Source organism: Nothobranchius furzeri, chromosome 4 (genome assembly GCF_043380555.1).
Source record: "Nothobranchius furzeri strain GRZ-AD chromosome 4, NfurGRZ-RIMD1, whole genome shotgun sequence".
Classification (NCBI taxonomy): domain Eukaryota; kingdom Metazoa; phylum Chordata; class Actinopteri; order Cyprinodontiformes; family Nothobranchiidae; genus Nothobranchius; species Nothobranchius furzeri.
In genome coordinates, this window is record NC_091744.1 from 50,600,500 (window position 1) to 50,624,284 (window position 23,785).

At 43.0% G+C, this 23,785-nt stretch overlaps 3 protein-coding genes and 1 long non-coding RNA gene across 9 annotated transcripts in view; 1 reads left to right on the forward strand and 3 right to left on the reverse strand.

Annotated features, from left to right (window-relative positions):
• Positions 1-7,830, forward strand: part of cep290 (centrosomal protein 290) — a 98,443-nt gene extending 90,613 nt beyond the window's left edge. For all 5 annotated transcript variants that reach the window (XM_070550240.1, XM_070550242.1, XM_054732735.2 and 2 more), the window contains 3 exons: positions 6,073-6,146; positions 6,843-6,886; positions 7,378-7,830. In XM_070550240.1, the coding sequence (XP_070406341.1) occupies positions 6,073-6,146; positions 6,843-6,886; positions 7,378-7,622 (363 nt within the window). In that variant the 3' untranslated portion in view covers positions 7,623-7,830. The remainder of the gene's footprint in view (positions 1-6,072; positions 6,147-6,842; positions 6,887-7,377) is intronic.
• On the reverse strand, positions 7,348-10,119 carry rlig1 (RNA 5'-phosphate and 3'-OH ligase 1). 2 transcript variants are annotated; one of them, XR_001573307.3, is made up of 8 exons: positions 9,857-10,119; positions 9,184-9,301; positions 9,023-9,118; positions 8,832-8,948; positions 8,567-8,761; positions 8,296-8,465; positions 7,866-8,158; positions 7,529-7,667 (listed from the first exon to the last, which is right to left on the reverse strand). XR_001573307.3 is itself a non-coding variant. In XM_015963807.3 (7 exons), exons 1-7 carry the CDS (start codon positions 9,944-9,946, stop codon positions 7,985-7,987), a joined length of 960 nt encoding a protein of 319 aa, XP_015819293.1. In that variant the 5' UTR covers positions 9,947-10,119; the 3' UTR covers positions 7,348-7,984. The 2 variants fall into 2 exon arrangements, 1 of the variants encoding a protein (XP_015819293.1); XM_015963807.3 differs by having other exon boundaries at positions 7,348-8,158.
• Positions 10,120-13,146: 3,027 nt separating this feature from the next.
• Positions 13,147-23,785, reverse strand: part of lyve1b (lymphatic vessel endothelial hyaluronic receptor 1b) — a 51,415-nt gene continuing 40,776 nt past the window's right edge. Inside the window, exons 3-6 of the mRNA XM_015963809.3 lie at positions 17,833-17,972; positions 17,393-17,722; positions 17,183-17,261; positions 13,147-13,470 (exon numbers count right to left, since the gene is read on the reverse strand). Of these exons, the coding sequence (XP_015819295.3) occupies positions 13,293-13,470; positions 17,183-17,261; positions 17,393-17,722; positions 17,833-17,972 (727 nt within the window). The 3' untranslated portion in view covers positions 13,147-13,292. The remainder of the gene's footprint in view (positions 13,471-17,182; positions 17,262-17,392; positions 17,723-17,832; positions 17,973-23,785) is intronic.
• LOC129153505 (uncharacterized) lies at positions 15,485-16,313 on the reverse strand. Its single transcript, XR_008559492.2, has 3 exons — positions 16,214-16,313; positions 16,057-16,141; positions 15,485-15,618 (listed from the first exon to the last, which is right to left on the reverse strand). It is a non-coding gene; the product is annotated as an uncharacterized lncRNA (long non-coding RNA).

The following is a 23,785-nucleotide window of genomic DNA, read 5'->3' on the forward strand; positions in this document are numbered from 1 at the left end:
TGTTTCAATCAAGACATCACTTAAATATGAGCTGCCTGACACAGAGAAGTAGACCAAAAGCACCTCAAAAGCTAGACATCACGCCAAGATCCAAAGAAATTCAAGAACAAAAGTAACTGAGATCTATCAGTCTGGTAAAGGTTATAAAGCCATTTCTAAAGCTTTGGGACTCCAGCGAACCACAGTGAGAGCCATTATCCACAAATGGCAACAACATGGAACAGTGGTGAACCTTCCCAGGAGTGGGCGGCCGACCAATATTACCCCAAGAGCGCAGAGACAACTCATCCGAGAGGTCACCAAAGACCCCAGGACAACTTCTAAAGAACTGCAGGCCTCACTTGCCTCAATTAAGGTCAAAGTTCACAACTCCACTTAAGAAAGGGACTGGGCAAAAAAGGCCTGCATGGCAGATTTCCAAGACGTAAACCACAGTTAAGCAGAAAGAACATTAGGGCTCGTCTCAATTTTGCTAAGAAACATCTCAATGATTGCCAAGACTTTTGGGAAAATACCTCGTGGACTGATGAGACAAAAGTTGAACTTTTTGGAAGGCAAATGTCCCGTTACATCTGGCGTAGAAGTAACACAGCATTTCAGACAAAGAACATCATACCAACAGTAAAATATGGTGGTGGTAGTGTGATGGTCTGGGGGTGTTTTGCTGCTTCAGGAACTGGAAGGCTTGCTGTGATAAATGGAACCATGAATTCTACTGTCTACCAAAACATCCTGAAGGAGAACGTCCGGCCATCTGTTCGTCAACTAAAGCTGAAGCCATCTTGGGTGCTGCAGCAGGACAATGACCCAAAACACACCAGCAAATCTACCTCTGAATGGCTGAAGAACAACAAAATGAAGACTTTGGAGTGGCCTAGTCAAAGTCCTGACCTGAATCCTATTGAGATGCTATGGCATGACCTTAAAAAGGCGGTTCATGCTAGAAAACCCTCAAATAAAGCTGAATTACAACTATTGTGCCAAGATGAGTGGGCCAAAATTCCTCCAGAGCGCTGTGAAAGACTCGTAGCAAGTTATCGCAAACGCTTGATTGCAGTTATTGCTGCTAAGGGAGGTCCAACCAGTTGTTAGGTTCAGGGGCAATTACTTTTTCACACAGGGCAATGTAGGTTTGGATTTTGTTCTCTCCCTAAATAATAAAAACCATCATTTCAAAACTGCATTTTGTGTTTACTTGTGTTATCTTTGACTAACGGTTAAATGTTTTTGATGATCAGAAACATTTTGTGTGACAAACATGCAAAAGAATAAGAAATCAGGAAGGGGGCAAATAGTTTTTCACACCACTGTATGAGCCGACATAAATAATCGCGTGTTAACTTTGTTTTTGAGGTGGCGACACTTTGAGGATGTTACTGCGGCCGTGCTCAGGACGCATCTGTCTGGAGCGCATCAACGATCAGAGCTCTGCGCCTCTCAGCTCTAAATAATCCCCTGAGAGTCCACATAGATAATGTAATATAAGTAGAACCAGGATGGTTTTGGGCTCCCCCTGGGTGTGTTGAGGACTTCCAGGAGCTCCCTAGCTCACCCGTTATTCGAATCCTGCGTATAGCACAAGTTTGTCACGAGTTGCCGGATCCTAGCAGACAGTTGCCAGAACGGTCCTTTCAAAATAAGATAGCTCCCGGATCTTGTTCCGGCAAGATCCAGCTCAAATAAGCCCTGGTTTTAACAAATGGCTGCAATATAACAAAGAGTGAAAATTTCCTAATCAGGATTTTGACCGTTTGTAGGAAGAAATATAGGAGCATGAGGGTCCTGTACTGATCATAACAAAGACCAGATCTAGCACATAGGTTTCAGGTATTATAATTATAAAGGATAATAACACATCAACTGTACCTACTAAGTATAACTGAGGTATTTTTAGCTGTTTTTCAGTCATTCAAAAGACTTTTAAGCTCTTTCAGACTGTAACTCAACTCTACTCAACTTTATCTATAAATCGCACCTTACAGGCAAAAACATGCCACCAAGGCGCTACACAGACCAAGTAAAAACATAAAGCATTAGGTCCAGAAAATAAAAACATTGGATCACATGATACAGACAAAAAACACAGTGAATGCACGGATCACTTTAAGTAAAACAATAAAAACTAGTTAGAAAGACTAAAAGACAGATCATAAAAGTAGGTTTCTAGCCTTGCCTTAAAAACCGCCACAGAGGTGGAGGCCTTTATGCTGAGAGGAAGCTCGTTCCAAAGCTTAGGACCTGCCACAGCAAAGGCCCTATCACCATGTGTCTTTAGGCGCGTTCTTGGGACTGAGAGGAGCATGAGGTTCTCCGAGCGGAGTGACCGTGCAGGGGTGTACGGTTGAAGCAGTGACACCAAGTAAGGAGGGGCCAGACCATTTAATGTTTTAAAAGCCAGCAAAAGTATCCTAAAACGAATCCTTACATCAATGGGCAGCCAATGAAATGCAGCCAGGACAGGAGTTATGTGGTCATACTTGCGCATGCCCTCAAAACATCTGGCAGCAGCATTCTGCACCATTTGTAACCTGGCTATTGAGCCCTTCATCACAACGAATAAAACAGAGTTGCAGTAGTCCAATCGCACCATAATAAAAGCATGGACTACCGTCACAAGATCATGTCGTGACAGGAAAGGTTTGATCTTTGCCAGCCGACAAAGGTGGAAAAAGGAGGAGATCACTCCATTAATGTGGGTGTCAAAACAAAGGGTGCTATCTAGTTTAACACCAAGATTAGTCACTGAAGCACTGGATTGGTTCAGATCATACGTGACAAATAGAAAGATGTGTGTAAGGATGGGAAGTTGTTCCTCAGAGTACTCTGATTTAACCTGGGGGGTACCACAGGGCTCGATGTTGTTTTCTATTTACATTCTGCCCTTAGGTGACATCTGTCGTGAGCTTGGAGTTCACTTTCACCTTTATGCTGATGATTGTCAGTTGTACCTGCCTCTGAACACGTCAGGAGGTCTGTCTATTTCTATTCTTTCCAATTGTTTGACGGAGATCAAGACCTGGATGAGTGAAATTTTTCTGAGCTTAAATGATCAGAAAACAGAGGCTATATTGTTTGCTCCAAGCAGACATTCTGACTCTCCTCTAATTGACTGTGGGTCATTTAATGGCCAGCTATCCAGGGCTAACCCTGAAATCCCAACATAATGATGTAGACCAGCAGTTCCCAAACTTATTTAGCCGCGCACCCCCTTCTATGTCCCGACCGTGTTGACGCACCCCCCAGCCCCACATCAGGGCATGGCTCTATATATATATATATATATATATATATATATATATATATATATATATATATATATATATATATCAGACGTCAAGCTAAACAGACAGGGTTAAAAAAATACGATCGACCTTTTCCCCATCACTTTCATTTTTTTAAATAGTAATTAATAAACATTCGACACCATTACAATTTCCTTTGATTTAATTTCAAATAAATATTTAGAGTGCCCAGGTAGCACATAAACAATGCAATTAACGGTTTTCTTAAAGCACGAATGTTTAACCAGAGTTCTCTCCTTCCTTCTGCTCTGCGTAAACCTGAACTGGTCACCTACTTGTGCGTAATCAAATGTCTATAGGGGAAAAGATGGAAAAGCTATAGCCATGAGGTTCACTTTTGCCTCAGACCGACTTACTGCGGTTTATTGGTGTGGCTGAATCTGCGATCCGCTGCCAAGCGGACTGGAATAACAAATGCTGCAGTAACAGAAGTTGTGGTCAGGTTCATGAGGAGTCACTGGCTGGAGCGGACCCGACTTTAATACGTCATCCCAAAATAGAAGCTAATATCTTAATTTGACCTGGAATGAAAAATGTTGTTATAAAACCTCTTAAAAGTTTTTATCACGGAGGAGGCAGTGCTCATTTCTGCCTTCAGTCTGACGGCGCAGCGTGTGCTTATTGAATCTGTGTGCGCGTGTGTGTGTTTGTGTGTGTGCGGCACAGCTCCATGAGCCGCTCCAGTCACCGTGTCTCGTTATTGGCGCTGTTTAAACCAATGTTGTAAAATTACTTCTGCCCAGCACTGATGTGCTCACATGTGCACCCGTGAGCCGTGGTTCCGCTGGAACGCGTCTGACCTCTGACAGAAGCACTCTGAACTTCAGATCTTCAGCGCGCTGTTAATAGCCCGACACGTTTAGAATGCTGTCCCACAGTCAGTGTGCTAATATAATAATATAATAATGCTAAAATGCTCAGATGGGAATCATTTCTTGATTTATTTAGTTACATCCACAATGTTCTGTGTGTGAGGTTTACAATGTCAGAACACCTGCATGAGACAGGTGTTAATTACAATCTGCCAGAATGACTCACCACCTTCAGATTTCTCCAACACCGATAAAAATGATCAAACACGGAACATATCGGCGTGCGCAGGCCAGAACGCTGAAGCTCGACGCATTGTTATTATGAAGCTAGGGCACATGCGGAGGACACACGCGCAAAATATACTTGTTTTCAATTACATTTATTGGGCCCACTTACTTTTTCTTAGGCCCACCCACAAATGAGTTTCTGGCTACGCTAATGGTGACATATGACAGACTTCTCTGAGCTCCACAGCCATCACACTTTTCACCTCGCACACCCCCTAGTGGCAGCTCGCACACCCCTGCACCACACTTAGGGAATCCCTGAGTAGACGGTGAAGCAGCACTTCATGATCTATCGTGTCTAAGGCAGCCGTAAGGTCCAGCAGAAGTATCAACACAGAATTACCGCTATCAGTCGCTAGATGAATGTCATTGAGCACTCTAACCAGTGCAGTCTCCGTGCTGTGTAGAGCTCTGAAGCCAGACTGGAAAGTCTCACAGTGGCATTCTCATCCATGAAAACCAAGAGCTGGTGGTAAACACATTTCTCTAGTACCTTAAGAATGGAAATTTCAAAATGGGCCTGTAGTTTGCAGCCAGCGAAGCATCCAGTCCAGGCTTTTTGAGTAAAGGTTGAATAACCGCCTTTTTAAAATCGTCGGGAATATGCCAGAGCTTAGGCTCATGTTAATTATGTGCAATATTAGAGGGGCGACGACTGGAAAGACTTCTTTAAAGAGGAGCGTTGGCATCACTTCGTCTGGTGAGCCGCTCGGCTTAGCCTCCCCAACGATCTTGATCCAAGTCATCTAAACTAATTGGTTGAAATGCTACCAAACCTCTGATAGAAGTCACAGAAGGGCGGCATTCCGGTGCCCTAGGCATGGTAGCCCGGAGCGCAGCGACTTTCCCCATAAAAAAGTCAAGGAACTCATCACACATTTTATCTGAAGCCTGCACCACATGGTGATCATTCACTTTCAAAACGGAGTTAATTGCTGTATAAAGTACTCTGGGGTTATTTGAGTTTAAGGAAATGAGATTGGATAATATGCAAATCTCGCAGATCTGCCTCTTGGTGAGATTTCCAACTGTCACATAACATGCAGATTATCCTTCTTCCACTGTCTCTCGTACCTTCTACATGTCCTTCTTGTGGCACGAGTAGCGTCCGTTGACCATAAATTTACCGTACGCTTTCCCCTCCTGGGCCTTAACGGCGCAACAGTGTTAAGGATAGCCTCACAGGTCTCATTAAAACAAGTAAGCAATCCATCCAGTGAGGACTCGTCTGATGAATCAAAGAAGGCTTGTTCAAACAGCGAAGTGAAATGAGTTGCAGTGTCAGAGTTCACATGACGACTATACCTACTGGGGGTAAATATCGGATTATGGTCTGAAAAAACTGCATCCTTAGTAGTCAGATTGTCTACTGAACACCCCAGTGATAACACAAGATCCAGTGTGTGGCCACATTAACCCACTGCGTAAAACTAAGAGTTCACTAGGTTGATGAAATCAGAGACTAAAGAAACTTCCAGGACAGCAGATGTGAATATTAAAGTCTTCCAGTAGCAACTGTGTAGGTTCCACCACTTCCTGCTTCTGTTTTCTGTCCCCAGTCTCAGGGTCTGAACGTAAAAACATGAACTGATGACATGTGGTTAGCGTGACCAACAGGTGTTGAATATTTAACAGAGTGGTGCATGAGTGTCACTGATGTGTTCCTTCAGGTTGACGTGTTAAAAAGGTTTCCTGCTTTAAAGGCTGATGCAGGTGCCTCCAGTGGGGTCCAGACTACTACCAGGTACGTTAGGCCACCACTTTCTACTCATTATTAGAACTGAACATTTATTTAGCAGGTATTCTGTCTTGTCCAATCATGTTAAAGCCTCTGAAACGAGGGGAGGTTGTCAAAAATGACTTTAGTTTCCAACAATTTTATGCTGCCGTTTTGTTGTCTGCACTTCCGCTCCATCTGACTTTAGATTTTACTGTGGAAACGTACAGATAGGGCTGGACAATTATATATATATATATATATATATATAACCAATAGACATGTGGTTCAATAGAAAACAAATGGATCAATAAAATGTTCCTTTTTCCATTACAGCCTATTGGATAGCTTCATACTAGTCACTACTTACACCCAGCCAATCCCCTCTCAAACCTAAACAGACAGCAGTGTGATTTATACAAGATGTTGCAGCAAGGAGAGGAGGAAGAAATTGTCCCAAAATAGATTAAAGTACTTAACCAAACAAACAAACAAACAATGGTGGTTTGCAACACAGAATTGATAAAAACAAGTCTGGTAATGCAACCAACGTGTTTTAACATGAAGTAATGGCCTAAGATGGCCAGGGGCCCAGGGCTGCGCGTAAAATGTATTTTTGACATTTTTATCGATGAGCTTGTTGTCTATATTGTCCAGCCCTACGTTCAGAACTTATAACTTTAAATTCTGGAGATCCTGACTGTAGCTACGATCTGTCTGAAGGCTGAAGAGCGCTGAGCCAGACGGGGAGACGGCTTCCTCATCAGGTGAGAGAGTCAGCCCTTCCTTCAGCATGAACCAGTGGAGGCTTTGGGTTTTTATTGTTTATGTTTAGTTTTTAACACTAGCTACTCGTTTCTGGTTCCACGATTCTCTGTAGCTCATTTCATCGATGGGTTTAAGCTTCTGATGAGAGAAAATAGCGATGCACTGGAAAAGTGTTTTTTTATTGAGCACTTTCATGCAAATGTTAACTATTTATTTTGTGTAGTGCAATTCACACTCTGACTGCTAGGTGGCAGCAGGGTTTACCGCCTTTATCCTGATGGAACGAGATCACGGGGTAACTCTTGAGTCTTAGAAGCGTTTTTAATTCAGACTTAAAAATATTGTCTGACTTTTGGCGTCACAATGCATCAAACCACTGGATACTTGCCAGTTCACACTCCTAGTGAGTATTTTAAAGCACTGTAGTTTAATTGTATACAGAAAATAAACCTGTCAGTGGTGGATGTTGCATCATTAGTTTTATTTTCAGATTACAGAAAAGTGAACACCCTCCTGCAGGCAGCAGAAACGGAGAAGAGCAGCCTTCAAGCGGAGGTCAGGAGGTTGAAGAAGGAGCTGGAGAGCTTTGACCCAACACTCTTGGACGAGCTGGAGGATCTGAAGTATAACTACAACCTGGAGGTGAAGAAGAACATCCTGCTGGAGGAGCAGCTGAAGAAGGTGTGTGACCAGTTTGGGGTCCAGGCTGAGATGCCCAGCGTGTCCATCAGTTAACTGAGGGTCTGGCACACTAACGTAGGTTAAAACGCAGCCCTTATCCTGTTTGTTCCACAATAAAACAATGAGGGTTTAATATTAAACTGGTTCTTTTATGTTTTCTATACAGCAGCTTTTGTCTTTTCTTAACTCGTAGGTTTACAGTCATTTCTCATGTAACGTATTTATAAGTGTGTCAATAAAGGAACTGCCTTAATCTGTCAAATCTGCCATTTACTCTTCACACAAAGATTTTCTCACCCAGCTGGCAAGTCCTTCAGGTCGGAGCTTGTAGGACGGGGACACCTCGTCCCTTAAAGACCACTCTCATGAGACTTCTGGTTCCTCAAGTGTCAGGTTCAGCAGAGCGAATACCCCGGTTACGACTCTAACTGGACATCCTGAAGCCGTCTGAAGCTGTGTCCATTTAGAGCTGAAAGAGCTGTGAACAAGGTGTTGGTGGAGCTGTAGGCATCGACCCGAACCACCACCGACCTGCTGGAGAGGTGGGTGTCCCCAACTGGCCACCGGAGACCCAGGTGGTGACGATGAACCTGCACACACACACACACACACACACACATCTGTGTAGATAAGTTGTTTTAGATGGAACCACTCAGCTCCTCCGTACACTCAAATGTAAATTATTGGTTTGAATGCGTCAGTCTGACGGCACATAGAGACTCCACACCTTGACAAGGGTGCCGTCCTTACAGTGCCACACGATGCCCTCCACTCGGCCTGCTGGGCTCTCCTGGAACCAGGAGCAAAGCTGCTGGAAGTCCACTGGTGGAGGGTTGGTTACTGGGATGCTGCCATGTGGAACCAGGCAGTGAACAGGCTGCTTCTTACTCCCCAGCCCTGCATGTAGAAGGTTACTCAGCTGTGATGGAGAACATCTGCCCTGTGTGTGTGAAACCCTTGTATTCGTGGTGATACTGAGGAACAGGTCAGGGTCGTACCATAAGGGTTTCCATTGATGCTGGTTCCAACCAGCTCCAGAGTGTGTTCCTGGAGGTCCGCCAGTGGGACGGCTGTGATTTCTAACACCTCTTCATCAGAGCTTGGCCGAAGAACAAGAGCTGACCCGACTTCATAATCCACCACAGAGGAGTGCCAGCAGTACTGCTTGTTGCTCTTCTCCACCGGAACCCAGCCTGCAGGTTCAACGGGAACACAATCAGAGGTCTCATCTTCCAGGTTTCATCAGCCGCAAACCCAACAGACCTGGAATGTGTCCGTGCTCGTCAGGCATCGGGTGGCCGTTGTGGTGTCTGACTTTGTGAGCTGGGATCCACATTTCTGACACTGCTTTGAAGTCTTCCTCCACATTCCATGTGAAATCTGGAACAGAAGCCAACAGCTGTCTGACCTGCCGCTGGTCTGCCCAGGAGTGTGTCATCAGCTACACCTGGTACCTTTACTGCTTTGGTGAGTGTGCTGGTGCTTCTTAAACCTCTTGTCTGCCTGCTTGTTGGGTTTCCTGTCGAGTCTGGCCCAGAGGTACAATCGACCTGAAGCAAAGAGAATTCAGCCATTTCAGTTTTCACACTGAGACAAGAAGGCTGTATCTGCTCACCTTGATGCAGGGTGACGTAGCAGCAGGTCCCATCCAGTTTCTCTGTGGCTACTGCACCGTCTATGTTAGCCTCCACAGCAACCGGGTTCACGTTTTCGGTGGCGATGACCTGAAATTGCTGAAGACAGAAATGTGTCATTCAGGGCTGATAAAAATATTCTATGTTCAGTTTCTCACCGTGGGCGTGGACGCCACAATTATCTAGCTTTAATAATGTTAGACAGCACACAGCGTCAGTGGTTTTAAAACCAAATAATAGGTTCAGAAGTTTGAATTAGTTGTGCATTTTTCATAATTTGTGTTGCCTTGCGCTATCTGAGCAGCAGGACGCGCTGCTGAGTCTGCACCGCCAGAAATGACGCTGCAGATACCTTCACTCATGTCATCTAAAAGGTGTCATCTGCAATAATAAATTTGTTCTGGATTGGTCCAGAGGAGATGCTGACTAGTCCTTTCTCTCAGGTATCGGACCGTGATGAGGTCCTAGTCCTCCTGGCTGCAAAGCGGGTCGGATCACTGGTGAGACAGATGGGCTGGATGATGATGAAGTCATTTATGCAACACAGACGATCACAAGAACGGACTGGCATAAGCATGATATTGATTTAAGAAAAAGTCATGTTTGTTAACCGTGTGGCGTTACGGTTTATAAATAAGAGGCTGCTGCACTCACCTGACGGTCCCGTTTACTGGACGGTTCTGGCTTCACGTCGGTGAGGAACACGCACGGTATCTTCTGCTGAACGGAGCCCAGACGGCGCATTTTCAGGGTTTTACGCTGGTTAACTCGTTCAATTAGAAAATAACACGAAGAGCAGAAATGACAACATGCCAGCTCCTGCTAGCTGAAGGTGGATGTGGGTCTTCTTTGGTGTGACCATGTGACCTACCGCGGTTCACGAGACTCAACAGCGCCACGGTGGCGAATGGTGAGAATTACAACAACACTATCAGTTGAAGCTATAAAGTATAATATGGTAGCCTAGTGAACTAGACCAAATTCTTGCTTTGCAAAGTTAGTCTAGGCACGCTCCATTGGAACCTCCGCAGCTCCTACCAGGACTGGCTAGCCAATCACAGCTCTCTAGAGGGGTTTCAAAGGCTGTGTCTCAGGTCTCAATTCAGGGTCTGCATCCTTCAAGGACCCAGCCTACTCGGCCGACGTGGGCTGGGTCCTCCCCATAGACCGGATGTTAACGGCTGTGAATTTGAGTAAGGTCTAGCTGCAGACGCAGCCATTTTGACAGGCCTAGCCTTCATGAATTCCCGCCACTCCTTCGGCAAACGTTCCGTCGCCTAGCAACCGTGGAACCGCTGAGCAGAAGGAACTTTAAACGATGGAGCCCGAAGTTTTAGCTTTTTAATCGTTTCCTTGACTGTTGGAGAGCTAATTCAGAGAAAATACTTTTGACAAGCTGAGCCTGAGCTCAGATGATTATAGTGATTATAGTTTTTAATACTTTCTAAGGGTCTTAATTTGACCAAAACCGATTTATCACCTTTTAAGACTTTAAGACCCAGCGGGATACCCTCTAGTAAACAATTCTCATTTGTAAGCAAAAATAAAACTCAAGAGTTTAATACAGAACTGATTTTATTTAGATATTTCTTTTATATGTACATGTTTAATCTTTATTAATCATTTCTTTCTAGCAAAGTAAAAAGCTGTCAAAGTTCTCCCTTCTCTCCTGTGCCCTCTGCTGCTCTGCCTCCCTCTGCAGCCTCATGTCCTCCCTGATCAGCTCCAGAAGCTGGTCATCGCTGGCACCTTCCCCTGGATGCCCATTTTCTCCAGAATAGTCTTAACAAACATGTAAGAAAAGAAACAGGAAGAGAAAAGAGGACAACGGGTTATTCCTTTCATGTTTTCGCAGAAAAAACTAAATTCAAATGAGTTTTTAAAATATGAGATGTTATTGTACCTCCATGCCACAGCCGCCGAATACTTTGCTCCAGTGATCATGTGGTCCATCTCCGCCCTAAGCTTAATAAATTCCCTGGTTTTCTCTTTTGTCCCTAAAATACAAACTCCCATTAAAATCAGGAGAGAAACATAGTGGGAGAAGTGCGACACCGAGCGGCCGAACATACGAGCCGAGACCGCAATACAAGCACTTTTACTGTAACATTTCTGACTAAAATAACGTTCGCGTATCACAAAAAGCCCTTAACCTAACAGTTTTCAAGTTTATACTTACATTTATATGCGCAATCCTCTCCGACAGCTCCCGCTTCACTGTCCGCCATTGTTTTTAAAAGTTCTGCCGTCCGGCCCGCAAGGCATCTTGGGAAATGTGAACCACTGAAGGATACACCGGACCCATCCTTCATACAGGCAAAAAGAAGGCCGGATTCGTCGACCGCATTTGAAGGAGTCTTCAAATTGGGACAGGCCTGGTCGCGGCGCTATGACGAATCCGGCCGACGAAGGATGCAGACCCTGAATTGAGGCAGCCTGAATCACATTCATTGTCCAGTGGAATGCGGAGATCATTTGAAAGACAACGGTAGAACCCGCCCCACAACCAAGAGCCGTCAATGGAGCGTTGCCAGACTAAATAATACATTTATTTAGTCTGGCTTGCCAGGCTAAGAATATGGTGCAAAATTTCATTTATTTGTCTTAAAATGTGAAACTAATATATTAATTAGACTCATGACATGCAAAGCCTGATGTTTCAAACCTTTATTTGTTATAATTGTAAAGAAGAGGAAACAGTTTTCTTTATAGTGTCTCAAGATAAAAATCACAGGTGCTTCACAAGAACAACAAAGAGAAACAGTTTGAATTACAAATGAGGAAAAGGAAAAGATTAAAGGTGTGAAGGAAGACAGAATTGGTAGAAACAGCAGCATGAAGAAAATGTAAGGATGAAGAATCAACAGGTCTTCAGGCTTACAGCTGACGGAAAACCCCAAATTCAAAATCTCAGACAATTAGAATATTATGAAAAGGTTCAATATTCTAGACTCAAAGTGTCACACTCTAATCAGCTAATGAATGCAAAACACCTGCAAAGTGTTCCTTTAGATGGTCTCCCAGTCTGAGCTGAATTACTGACATTCTGTAAGAGCTGGTCTGAAGACCTCTCTGAAGCTGTGTCAGAGACACTCATCATGGCTGCACAGGAACAGGCCCTGAACAGCAGAGCAACAGAGGCCAAGATCTACCACACCAGACAAGACCCAAGGTGTAGGCTATGAGATAATCCACCACATCTGCAGGGTGTAAGATGCTGGCAGGGAAAGCATACATGGAACGCCACAACCAAGTGGCTGGCATCATGCACAGAAACATCTGTGCAGAGTATGTACTGGAAGCCCCGAGGTCAAAGCGGGTAACACCCCCTAAGGTGTCTGAGAACAAGAGAGCCAAGCTCCTGTGGGACTTTCAGATCCAGAATGACAAAATGGTGATGGTGGACCAACCGGACATTGTGGTGGTGGACAAACAACAGATAACAGCCGTTGTGGTTGATGTGGCAATACCAAGTGATGTAACATCAGGAAAAAGGAACAGGAGAAACTAGAGAAGTACGGTGGCGAATGGTGAGAATTACAACAAGAAAGAAGAACTTGAGAAAGCCTGAAGAGTGAAGACATCGGTGCCCGTGGTCATCGGGTCACTTGGGGCAGTAACCCCCAGACTGGAGGAGTGGCTAAAGCAGATCCCAGATAAAACATCAGACATCTCAGTCCAGAAAAGAGCAGATCTAGGAACAGCTAAGATACTGCAGGACCCTCAAGCTCCCAGGCCTCTGGTGGAGGACCCGAGCCTGGAAGGATGAGACCACCCGCGGAGGGTGAGAGGGGGAATTGTTTTATTATATATAGTGTTGGCTAAAATGCGTCAGATGTTACAGACGTGTTTTGTAAAAATCTGGCTGTTGACAGTTTCCTCTGAATCTGGGACAAAGACAAGTTTTTTCTGTTTTTTCTGCCGTTAATGCAGCTGACCTCAGCAAACTACCATTTTACTGTGAAATCAACTAAATAAGAGACTTGTGTCTGTGGAAACCAAGTGTTTACTGCTGCATCACGTCTGAGACCTTTTATCCTCAGTGCTGCAAAGACATGATTACACCATCAAACCTCCACAGAAATGTCAGCTAATCCAGAGTTTGATTTAAACACGGATCCACACACAGGGTGATGTTGCTTGAGTATGTTTTGTCTACTTCATCTTCATCTAGGTCTGCTTCAGGTTCACAGTATATGTCAGTTTTCTTCCACATCTCTGTCTCTGTGTCATCATTCAGCAGTCTGCCACGCCAACCAAAAGGTCTTCTGAAAGCAGGCAAAAGATACATAAAACAAATAGTTATTTGTCAAAGTTCTAGAAAAAGGTCAACTGGACTTCCTTATCCTTGTCAGAACCTCCTGCTGGGCGGATACTCGCTTCCCAAACAGTACGAACGACTCAGACATCTCTCAGTCATCATGTGTCCTTCATGCATGAGCTCCTGATCTATGGAACTAGGATTGGGACAATATTTAGCGTAACTTGTACAATATTCAGCGTAACTTGTACCAAGTTTTGTAACTTCGAACATGTTTCATCACATGTAACTTTGGATTCGTAACTTGTAACTTTGGATTCATAACTTGTAATTCTCAATTCGTACTTGTATTCTTAATTTGTAACAGGAACATTGTATTTTGTACATGTATTTTTTATTTTGTAAAATCAAAAATTCATTCAGAAACATGAAACTTTTGTTTTGTAACTAGCAGACTTCCAAATTGAAAAAAATCAAGTTACAAGTTTGAAATCAAAACTCTCAAAACACACATTTCATTCTACAGGTACAAACCAAAATCCTACAGTGTTACAGATCTTTTTGTATTGATTCTAGCGTCAGTGGGAGGAACTTGGGTGGAACCAATGAGAGCACGAGTCTTAGCTACCAATCACGTTTCTCGTATTCCTGTCCAATCATTGGGAGAGGAGGGCAGAGCTGTAGAGACGACACTCCCGAATGTCCGAATCCACAGGAAAGGTGCTTATGAGTACGGATCCTCGCCGGTCTAGCAAGGCCGGGTCCTTGAAGACCGCTAAAACCGGAAGTCAGCGGCTCTGAATTCGGACAGTCTAGCCTTCACCTCTACGGTGGCCCGTAGGTCCCGTCACAGCCGTGGCGGCAGCTACACGCAAAGGAAAAATGCTAAAGCTAGCGAAAATGGAGCAGGAATATTAAGGAGCTAGAGCAGCTTCACGTCCATCAGCAGTGTTTGTTCACAGCCGTTTTCAGGTAAAGTAACTTTGTTTATTCTAGAAGCTTTCAGGACTTACTTGTTAACTTTAGATGGTTTCATGTATGTTTTAAGCTACAGAATGAACTTGTTAAACGTACACAACACATTACTACAGAGTATTATCATGTAGGTAATTAAAATAAACCAAATGCATTATAAATGTTGAATGCAGCAGGATGTTTTCTAATGTAAATTGGACCTTAGAACTTATTTTGCATCAAATGAGGGTAAAATGCTTTAAAAACAGGCTTTTTAATAAAATGAACAGTTTTCAATGTGCATTTGTTTATTCAACTTAAGCCTAATAATGATTAGATCTGTCTTAAAAATGTAAATTCTCTGTAGTTTTCCCTGCTGCTTTTCTTTAAACTGAACAGAACCAGTGTACTGCAGGTTATGTTTTGTTTTACATTTTTCTATAAAAAAAACTAACTCTTATTTAATCTATTACAGGTCAGCATGCACTGTGCTGCACATCTGCCTTTGTGCTGGTGAAGTTGTGGGTCTGGAGGATGAGCGTCAGGAAGATGTGAATGGAGGAGGTCAGTGGTGCTCTGTCCTGCAGGAGGTACCAGCAGACCACCACTACTGTTAACAGGCAAGTCATTCACAGAGACGTAACAGCCGTCGTCTGAGCCAGCCCAGCAGGCCCTGTAGTTGGACGATGGAGTGGACAGTGAGAAGAAGCGTCCCAAAGCTCTCTCTGCAGACCGTCCTGTATGATGTTCCTCTGACCAGAAACGTCCAGCCACGGGTCTGCTCCAGCCCTCCATCCACGTCTGGATCCTCCTGCAGCAGATCCAGCTGCACTGTTAAAGACTTCCTGCTCACTCAGTTTAAATAAATGATCCAGGAAGAGTCACTCAGGTTAATCCTGCTTTAACTGTACAAAACTGGTCCATACTGGTTTTGATCTGTAAATAAGTGTAACATATTATAAATAATGTTGTCTCCTTATCATCTTTTCATTTTCTGTTCATGTAACATGTTCAAAAACATCTGTAATAATAAAACTGGTGATAAAACCAATGACCAGAAAGAGTTATCAGTTAGTATTTGTTTTAATAAACATGTTCAAATATCAAACAGCTAAATAACATTAACATGATGACAGTAGAAGGCCTCTCTCCCAGGATGACAACCAGGTAAAGCCTCTCCTGACCCTGGACACCTGCAGTCCTACAGAGAAAATCAGAGACCACAGGTGACAAAAAGGCAATAAACACATTTTTACATTTATCCACATGAGAAGATAAAAAATTATATTCTTCACACAAACTTTTTACTTCATTCTAACGTGTCAACTGTGTAAATCCCTGAATGTAAAACTACTTTTCACAGCAGAACTACTGTGGTTGTGTGTGTAAACAGCTTCACTCTTCACCTCTAAGCTGAATAAAAACGCTTGACATGTTTAATTCGACACACACACACACACACACACACACACACACACACACACACACACGGGAATAACTGGGACCCGCGATACAAACTCATTCTGGCTGATTTCTGCTTAAAATGTAATTTAAAAACAAATAAACAAACGAAAAATGTCTATAAACTGAACCGCTGTAAGCTTTTTAGATTTCTACGGCTAGTTTTTAACAAACTTACGTTTAAAACTTCGTAGCTCTCCCCATTTTCTCTGCCTGTTTAAAATCCACAGCCGGTGCGCAAAGCATGCTGGGATAGCCTTGTTCTGTGAGGAGACAACGAAGCGGTTAGCTAACGCTTCACAATGCAACAAAATGATGACATTTCATCAACTTACCGGAGAAAATCCTTCCGAAACACCGAAAATGAACTGCAGTCAATGCAGCAGCGGGGCTGTTTGGAACTATTCGAAACCACATGAACCACGTGACTTCCCCATTCCATAGGAGTCTATTGGAGTGTTGTAACTCTCTACAGCTCTGACAAAACCCTGCCCTCCTCTCCCAATGATTGGACAGGAATTCGAGAAACGTGATTGGTAGCCAAGACTCGTGCTCTCATTGGTTCCACCCAAGTTCCTCCCACTGACGCTAGAATCGAGACAAAAAGATTCGTAACACTGTAGGATTTGAGGTTTGTACCTGTAGAATGAAATGTGTGTTTTGGGAGCTTTGATTTCAAACTTGTACCTTGATTTTTTTCAATTTGGAAGTCTGCTAGTTACAAAACAAAAGTTTCATGCTTCTGAATGAATGTTTGATTTTACAAAATAAAAAATACATGTACAAAATACAATGTTCCTGTTACAAAACAAGAATACAAGTACGAATTGAGAATTACAAGTTACGAATCCAAAGTTACAAGTTACGAATCCAAAGTTACATGTGATGAAACATGTTCGAAGTTACAAAACTTGGTACAAGTTACGCTGAATATTGTCCCAATCCTAGTTCCATACTGATCCATGTTCTTGACCAAACCTGACCCAAAGACATAAACACCTAACTCCACAAACTCTCTCTGCTCTACCCTTCTCTTCATGCCTCGCCATCGTCAGCAGTCTGCTGATGTTCATCAGCCATTAAAACACTTATGTTCAGACTTTTACTAACACGTCTGTTTTAGCTCTTTTTCAGCTGCACAAATAAAAACATCACCAAAACATTTCTTTGTTTACAGTGTAAAGTCACATTTTTGTGACTTTTTACTTGGCCCTGCATCGGCCCTGCACCTTAAGGATAAATGTTTGGGTCTTTTAATGACATTCACATTTTGAATCATTTGATTAAAGGCAAACATGACTTACGGTCTGCAGTACCACCCGACACCTGCTGCTATCAGGAGCAGCAGAACAAGCCCGACACTGAGCAGCGCTGTAGGTCCAGCTGATTAAAAGTACAACCAGAGTAGAAGTTAGTGAGGTGGTGGCTAGCAAATCACTTAAAACCTGATCCTAAACTCTGCTATTGTTTATTGTTTAAGTATAAAAACCTACTACTAAAGAATGGTGACTAACCTCCTAGTGGAGGCTTTGCTGCCTGAGGGGAAGTCAGGAACTCCAAACTGACCTCAGCCTTTTTGGAGGTTATAAGGTGATGTGGAGGATCGGTTTTAGGTGATGGGGAGGAGGGGGAGGAAGTTCTTGTTGTCTCCATCAGGAGTTTAAAATCTAAGGATGTCTCCTTAGGGCGAGTGGTTACTTCTGTTGATGGTGGAGACCTTGTTGATGTGACCAAAGTTGTGAGAGGGGATGAAGACCGGGTCAGCGCCGCCTGTGAGCTGGTGGCTGGGGATGATGGCAGGCCGGCTGCTAACGTTGTCACTGTCTCGTCCTGATCTGATAGAGCTAAAAATGACTGCCTTTATGACACGTTTGTTACAGGTTGGTAAAACAGATTCAGCAGTGTCGGCTTCATTATGAAACAAATCTTTTACCGAGCTGTAAGGTACCAGTACCTGAGTCATTAAAGCAGAAGACACCAAATTGTTTTTCAGGTGATGCGCTCCAGGTCACAGCTCCAGTTTTCCCTGAGCCACAATTTTTCTCTGGTTTGACCCGTGGGATGACTGCAATCTGTTCTGCTAGCCAACCGAATCTGTTCACCACAAAGTAAAGAGAAGCTTTAAACATTATGAGAAAAAAGGAAAGAGTTTACCTGTGTGGGACAGAGCGAGACTTAAGCGAGACTTTAACTACAACTAGTAAAATACTTCATTCAAATTTATTAAAGAGCAAGTTCACTGAGGAACTGCTTATTACTTATTTATTAAATATTGCCAGTCCCTCTGAGTTAAACATGAAAAATATTAGCATCTGCAATTTCCTTTTCTGGATTTCTGGTCCAAAGATCTTGTCTTGATTTAAAAGCAAAAAAAATAGAGTCATCCAATTTTTTATGTCCTCAAGACAAGCCTGTAATCTACCTAACCGATTAGGTTCATCAGGGTTAATGGATAAGTATAACTGAGTATCGTCAGCATAACAGAGGAAGTTTATCCTATGCTGTCTAATGATTTTACCAATTGGGAGCATATATATAGTAAAAAGAATTGGTCCAAGCACTGAACCCTGTGGTACTCCGCAAGTAACCCTGGAGTATGAAGAAGATTTGTCATGTACATTTACAAAATGAAATCTGTCAGACAGGTAGGATTTAAACCAGCCTAGCACTGTTTCTTTGATCCCTACAACATGTTCAAGTCTTTCTAAAAGAACATTGTGATCTACTGTGTCAAAGGCAGCACTGAGATCTAACAAGAGTAGAACAGACACAAGATTCTTATCTGAGGCCATGAGAATATCATTTGTAACTCTCACTAATGCAGTTTCAGTGCTGTGATACTCTCTAAAACCAGACTGAAATTCATCAAACAGAGCATTAGTGTTTAAATGCTCACATACTTGGATGGCCACCATTCTCTCCAGGACTTTGGATAAAAATGGAAGGTTAGATATTGGTCTATAATTCATTGGGTCATCTGGATCCAGAGAAGGCTTCTTAAGTGAAGGTTTGATTACAGCAACCTTAAAATCCTGTGGTACATATCCATTTACTAAGGATAGATTGATTATATCTAGAATAGGAGCAGTAACCAAAGGAAATGATTCTTTAAATAATTTGGTTGGGATTGGATCTAAAATGCAAGTTGAAGGTTTAGATGAAGCTAATATTTTTGACAAATCTGAAAGCTCAACTGGATCAAAATGGTTCAAGCACAGATGAGGTTCTACAGTCACCTCTGATGCTGCCTCACTTACTGAGGAAGAAGAAATCACATTAGGGAGGATGCTAAAGATTTTGTTTCTAATAGAATAATTTTACTTGTAAAAAATCCCATAAAGTCATTGCTGCTGAGGGCTAAGGGAATAGATGGCTCAGAGCTATGATTCTGTGTAAGTTTAGCAACTGTACTGAAAAGAAATTTAGGATTATTCTTATTCTCCTCAATTAGCGATGACAAATAAGCAGTTCTAGTTTGACGAAACTTATTTTTATAAAGCACAATACTATTTTTCCAGGATAAGTAGGACTCCTCCTGGTGCGTAGAGCGCCATGTTCTCTCCGAGTTTTGTTTTAAAGCTCGTAAATGAGAATTAAACCAGGGAGCCAACTTCCTGTCCCTAATTACCTTCTTTTTTAAAGGGGCAACATCATCTAATGCCACACGTAAAGAGGAAGTAACATTATGAACTAAGACATCAATTTGTGAGGGGCTAGAACTGAAAATATTGCCCTCTGCTACATGCCTCTGAGATGCTGAGGACAGTAAAGATGGAACAGTTGATTTAAAAGATGCAACAGCGTTGTCAGATAGAGACCGACTATAGTGAAATTTACTTTCATGTCTCGAGAACTCAGTTGTAAAAAAAAACTCAAAGGTTATCAGAAAGTGGTCCGAGAGGACTGGATTATGTGGAAAGATTGTTATTTCCTCACACTCTATGCCATAAGTCAGCACAAGGTCTAATGTATGATGGCAGGAGTGGGTGGAGCTATGTATTCTTTGGGTAAAACCAGTTGAGACATATTACTAAAGGCTACATTGAGGCAATCATTTTCAATGTCCACATGAATATTAAAATCCCCCACTATAATGACCTTATCAGTACTTAGCACCTAATCAGATACAAAATCAGAGATCTGATCCAAAAACTCAGAGTAAGGGCCTGGTGGACGATATAAAACTACAAACAAGAGTGGTTTTACAGTTTTTCAATTCAATTCAATTCAAGTTTATTTATATAGCGCCAAATCACGACAAGAGTCATCTCAAGGCACTTCACATAATAAACATTCCAATTCAGGTCAGTTCATTAAGCCAATCAGAAATAATGTTTCCTATATAAGGAACCCAGCAAATTGTATCAAGTCACTGACTAGTGTCAGTGACTATACAGCAATCCTCATACTAAGCAAGCATAAAGCGACAGTGGAGAGGAAAACTCCCTTTTAACAGGAAGAAACCTCCAGAGAATCCTGGCTCAGTATGAGCAGCCATCATCCACGACTCACTGGGGATTGAGAAGACAGAGCAGACACACACACACACACACACACACACACACACACACACACACACACACACACACACACACACACACACACACACACACACACACACACACAACACACACAAACACACACACACACACACACACACACAAAGACAAGTAATGTGTCTATAGTTATATTGTGATGTCTTAGTAAATATTCTATTTGGTGAAAGATAAACTTTATTGTATTTATCCTAGTGAATCGATAATTAAACGGATAAACTAGCAGTAGCACATCCAACGTCAAAGAAAGCAAAAAGTTATTATCAGGAGAGGGAGAATGTTTTAGTGGTTAGCAGCAGTGTGCTAGACGATGGCCCCCTCCATGAGGCCACCACAGCTCAGTAGAACATTGTTGTAGCTTCTTCTGGGGAGAAAAACACTTACAGAGAAAATAAAGTTAACAGCTGAAATTGCAGAAAATAATACAGTTAAAAAGCAGACTGTAAAAGAAAGCAGTAGTGTGTGAAAAGTGGTCAGTGTGTCCTCCAGCAGTCTAAGCCTATAGCAGCATAACTACAGCGATAATCTATCCTATTTAGATGGAGGCATGTTGGAGGCAGGGCAAGGGAGAGCCGCCTTTACCGACTGTACATTCCACCTCCCTGTACTCCCCCACTTGTCCAGATTAAGGCTTACATGTCATGACTCCCGTCCTTCACCCTCCTCCACTTCCTCATTATACCTTCATTCAGCTCACCTGGTCCCTTCACCAAGCTCAAGCCAAGCCCTGGTTTCCACAGCAACCTGACCTACACCTCATCAGCTTCATCCACTTCACCTGCTCCTCACTCATCAGCTCATCTTACACACCTGCTTCCCCTACTATATATTCACCAGCAAACCACCAGCTCCCGGCCAGATTATTACAGCCTTGCCAGTAGTTCTCCAGCCATCCACCCTGCCTGATCTTTGCCTCTGGACCTTGTTTTTTGCCTGACCCCTGCCTTGTATCCTGCCTGCCATTTTGACCTTAGCCTGTCTCCGACTCTGTCTCCAGCCTCGACCATCTGGTAACTCTGCTTGAAATAAAGACTTTTTTATATAGATTTTTACTGTGTTGGCGTCTTCACGGGTCTTCTGAGTTCAGTTCCTGACATAACATCAGATTTTAACCATAGGCCCTATCAAATAAAAATGTTTTAAGCCTATTCTTAAAAGTAGACAAAGTGTCTGCCTCACGGACTAAAGCTGGGAGCTGGTTCCACAGGACAGGAGCCTGATAACTAAAAGATCTGCCTCCCATCCTAATTTTAGATACTCTGGGAACCACCAGTAGACCTGCAGTCTGAGAGCGAAGTGCTCGGTTAGGAACAAATGGAACAATCAGATCACTAATGTATGATGGAGCTTGATTATTAAGAGCTTTATATGTGAGAAGGATCTTAAAATCTATTCTGAATTTAACAGGTAGCCAATGTAGGGAAGCTAAGACAGGAGAGATATGATCTCCCTTTTTAATTCTCATCAGAACTCTAGCTGCAGCATTTTGGACAAGCTGAAGACTTTTAACTACATTCTGTGGACAGTTTTGCAATCTGGATTAGGAAAACTAAGGATAAGATGTTCAAACAAACTGTAGCTATTAATTGGTAAGGGATTGATTAATAAGTCCAAATGAAAAATGGTTGCTACTCCTCCTCCTCGCCCTGTACATCGAGCAATATGATGATTTAAATAATTAGGAGTCGACTCGTTTAAACTAACATAGTCCTCTTGCTGCAGCCAGGATTCTGTGAGAGAGAGCAAATAAATCTGATTATCACAAATCAAGTCATTAACTAACAAAGTCTTAGAAAAAAATAGACCTAATGTTCAATAACCCACATTTAATTTTTCCAATTTTCTGCTCAGTTGAATTTGTTCTAATATTTATGAGATTTCCATGATTTGCTTTATTAAGCCTGATATTTAATCTGTGTGATTTTGGCCATGGGCAGTGTAATGTTCCGCTCTCAAACTTATGAATAAATATTCCTAGCCTGCTTCATGAGCCACCATTTTACTTTATTTGCCGCTCGTCGGTCCAACAGTCCTCGTAGTGATACCTATGGTGGCTCTGCCCACAAGGGGGCAGTATTAGATAATCTATTTAAGGGTAGAGGTGAGCACTGATGAGAGAATGATGTACAGCTGGAGAAAGAACACAATAAACATCTTTTGTGAAGAACCTGAAACTTGGTGCATACTTCCAGAAACATTACAATAACCACCCCCACTCCCAGCTGCCACTACGGCAAAACACACAGGACAATAAGTACAGAGTGCAAATGTTATGAACAATCCAACATCTCCCTTTTTTATTTATTTATTTTTCATGTCTGCCAGTGACACAGCTGGCATGCATTTCGAAATGGAACATCTTGAACATGAGGATACGGAACAGTCTGCTCAACACGGTAATATGTAAAGGTACTGCGACATAAAACTAACAATAACCATGCAACAAAGGATATGCACACATTGGTACATCCACTTGACATGCTTTTTTTTTCTTTTCTGTTTTTTCTCTTTTTAGGGCAGCGATCCGCCTACACCCTTTACAATCACAGGTCAAGAATAACCCTTGGTTTGACCACTCGTCCTGATCTGGTGGTCAGGGCAGAGCTAGTGTCCCTGGTTGGTGTTGTAGTGTCTCTGGATGGCGACAGGGGCTCTGCTTGTTGTTGAGCTGCACTATCTGGCTGGGTTACCAGATCGGATATTGGTGCTGGAGGTGCCGGTGCCTCTCAGGTGCCGTCGGTTACGTTGTATAGTCTGTCCTTCGCCAGTGCGGATCAGGAAAGAGTCTCTGCAGGTTGGATGATGACAGCCGGTTTCCAGTTTCCAGACTCGTGCTGAAAGCGAATGTGGTCACCCTGCTGCAGCCTCGGTAGTGGTGTGGCATTGCGATTGTAGTAGTGCCTCTGACGCTCTTGCCTTTCCATCCATGTTTTTTTTGCACGACCGTCTGGCTTATGATGCGAGGTGACAGCTGGTGTCCAGTGATGGGAATCACTGAGCACAGACGTCGACACATGAGGAGCTGCACTGGTGATCTAAAGCCGTCGACTGGCGTGTTCCTTTGCTCCAATAGAGACAGGTATGGATCTACTCCCTGTGCATGAGCTTTATCCAGAACTGATTTGGCCGTTTGAACCGTTCTTTCAGCAAGGCCGTTGCTTTGTGGGTACAAAGTGCTTGAGGTCGTGTGGACAAAGTCCCATGTGACTGTAAAATCCTTGAACTCTCGAGAGCTATACTATGGGCCGTTATCCGAGACAAGCTTCCCTGGTATACCATGCCTGGCGAATATGGCCTTGAGCTTTTTGGTGACGAACCCTGTGGTGGTAGAGAATAGCCTTTCAACCACAA

Coding starts and splice junctions, on each gene's coding strand:
- rlig1 (XM_015963807.3), bottom strand. CDS start 9,946: ATGCGCCGTCTGGGCTCCGTTCAGCAGAAGATACCGTGCGTGTTCCTC. Junction 9,302..9,856: donor CCAGTAAACGGGACCGTCAG/GTGAGTGCAGCA, acceptor TTCTGTCTTCAG/CAATTTCAGGTCATCGCCAC. Junction 8,762..8,831: donor CGAGCACGGACACATTCCAG/GTCTGTTGGGTT, acceptor TTGAACCTGCAG/GCTGGGTTCCGGTGGAGAAG.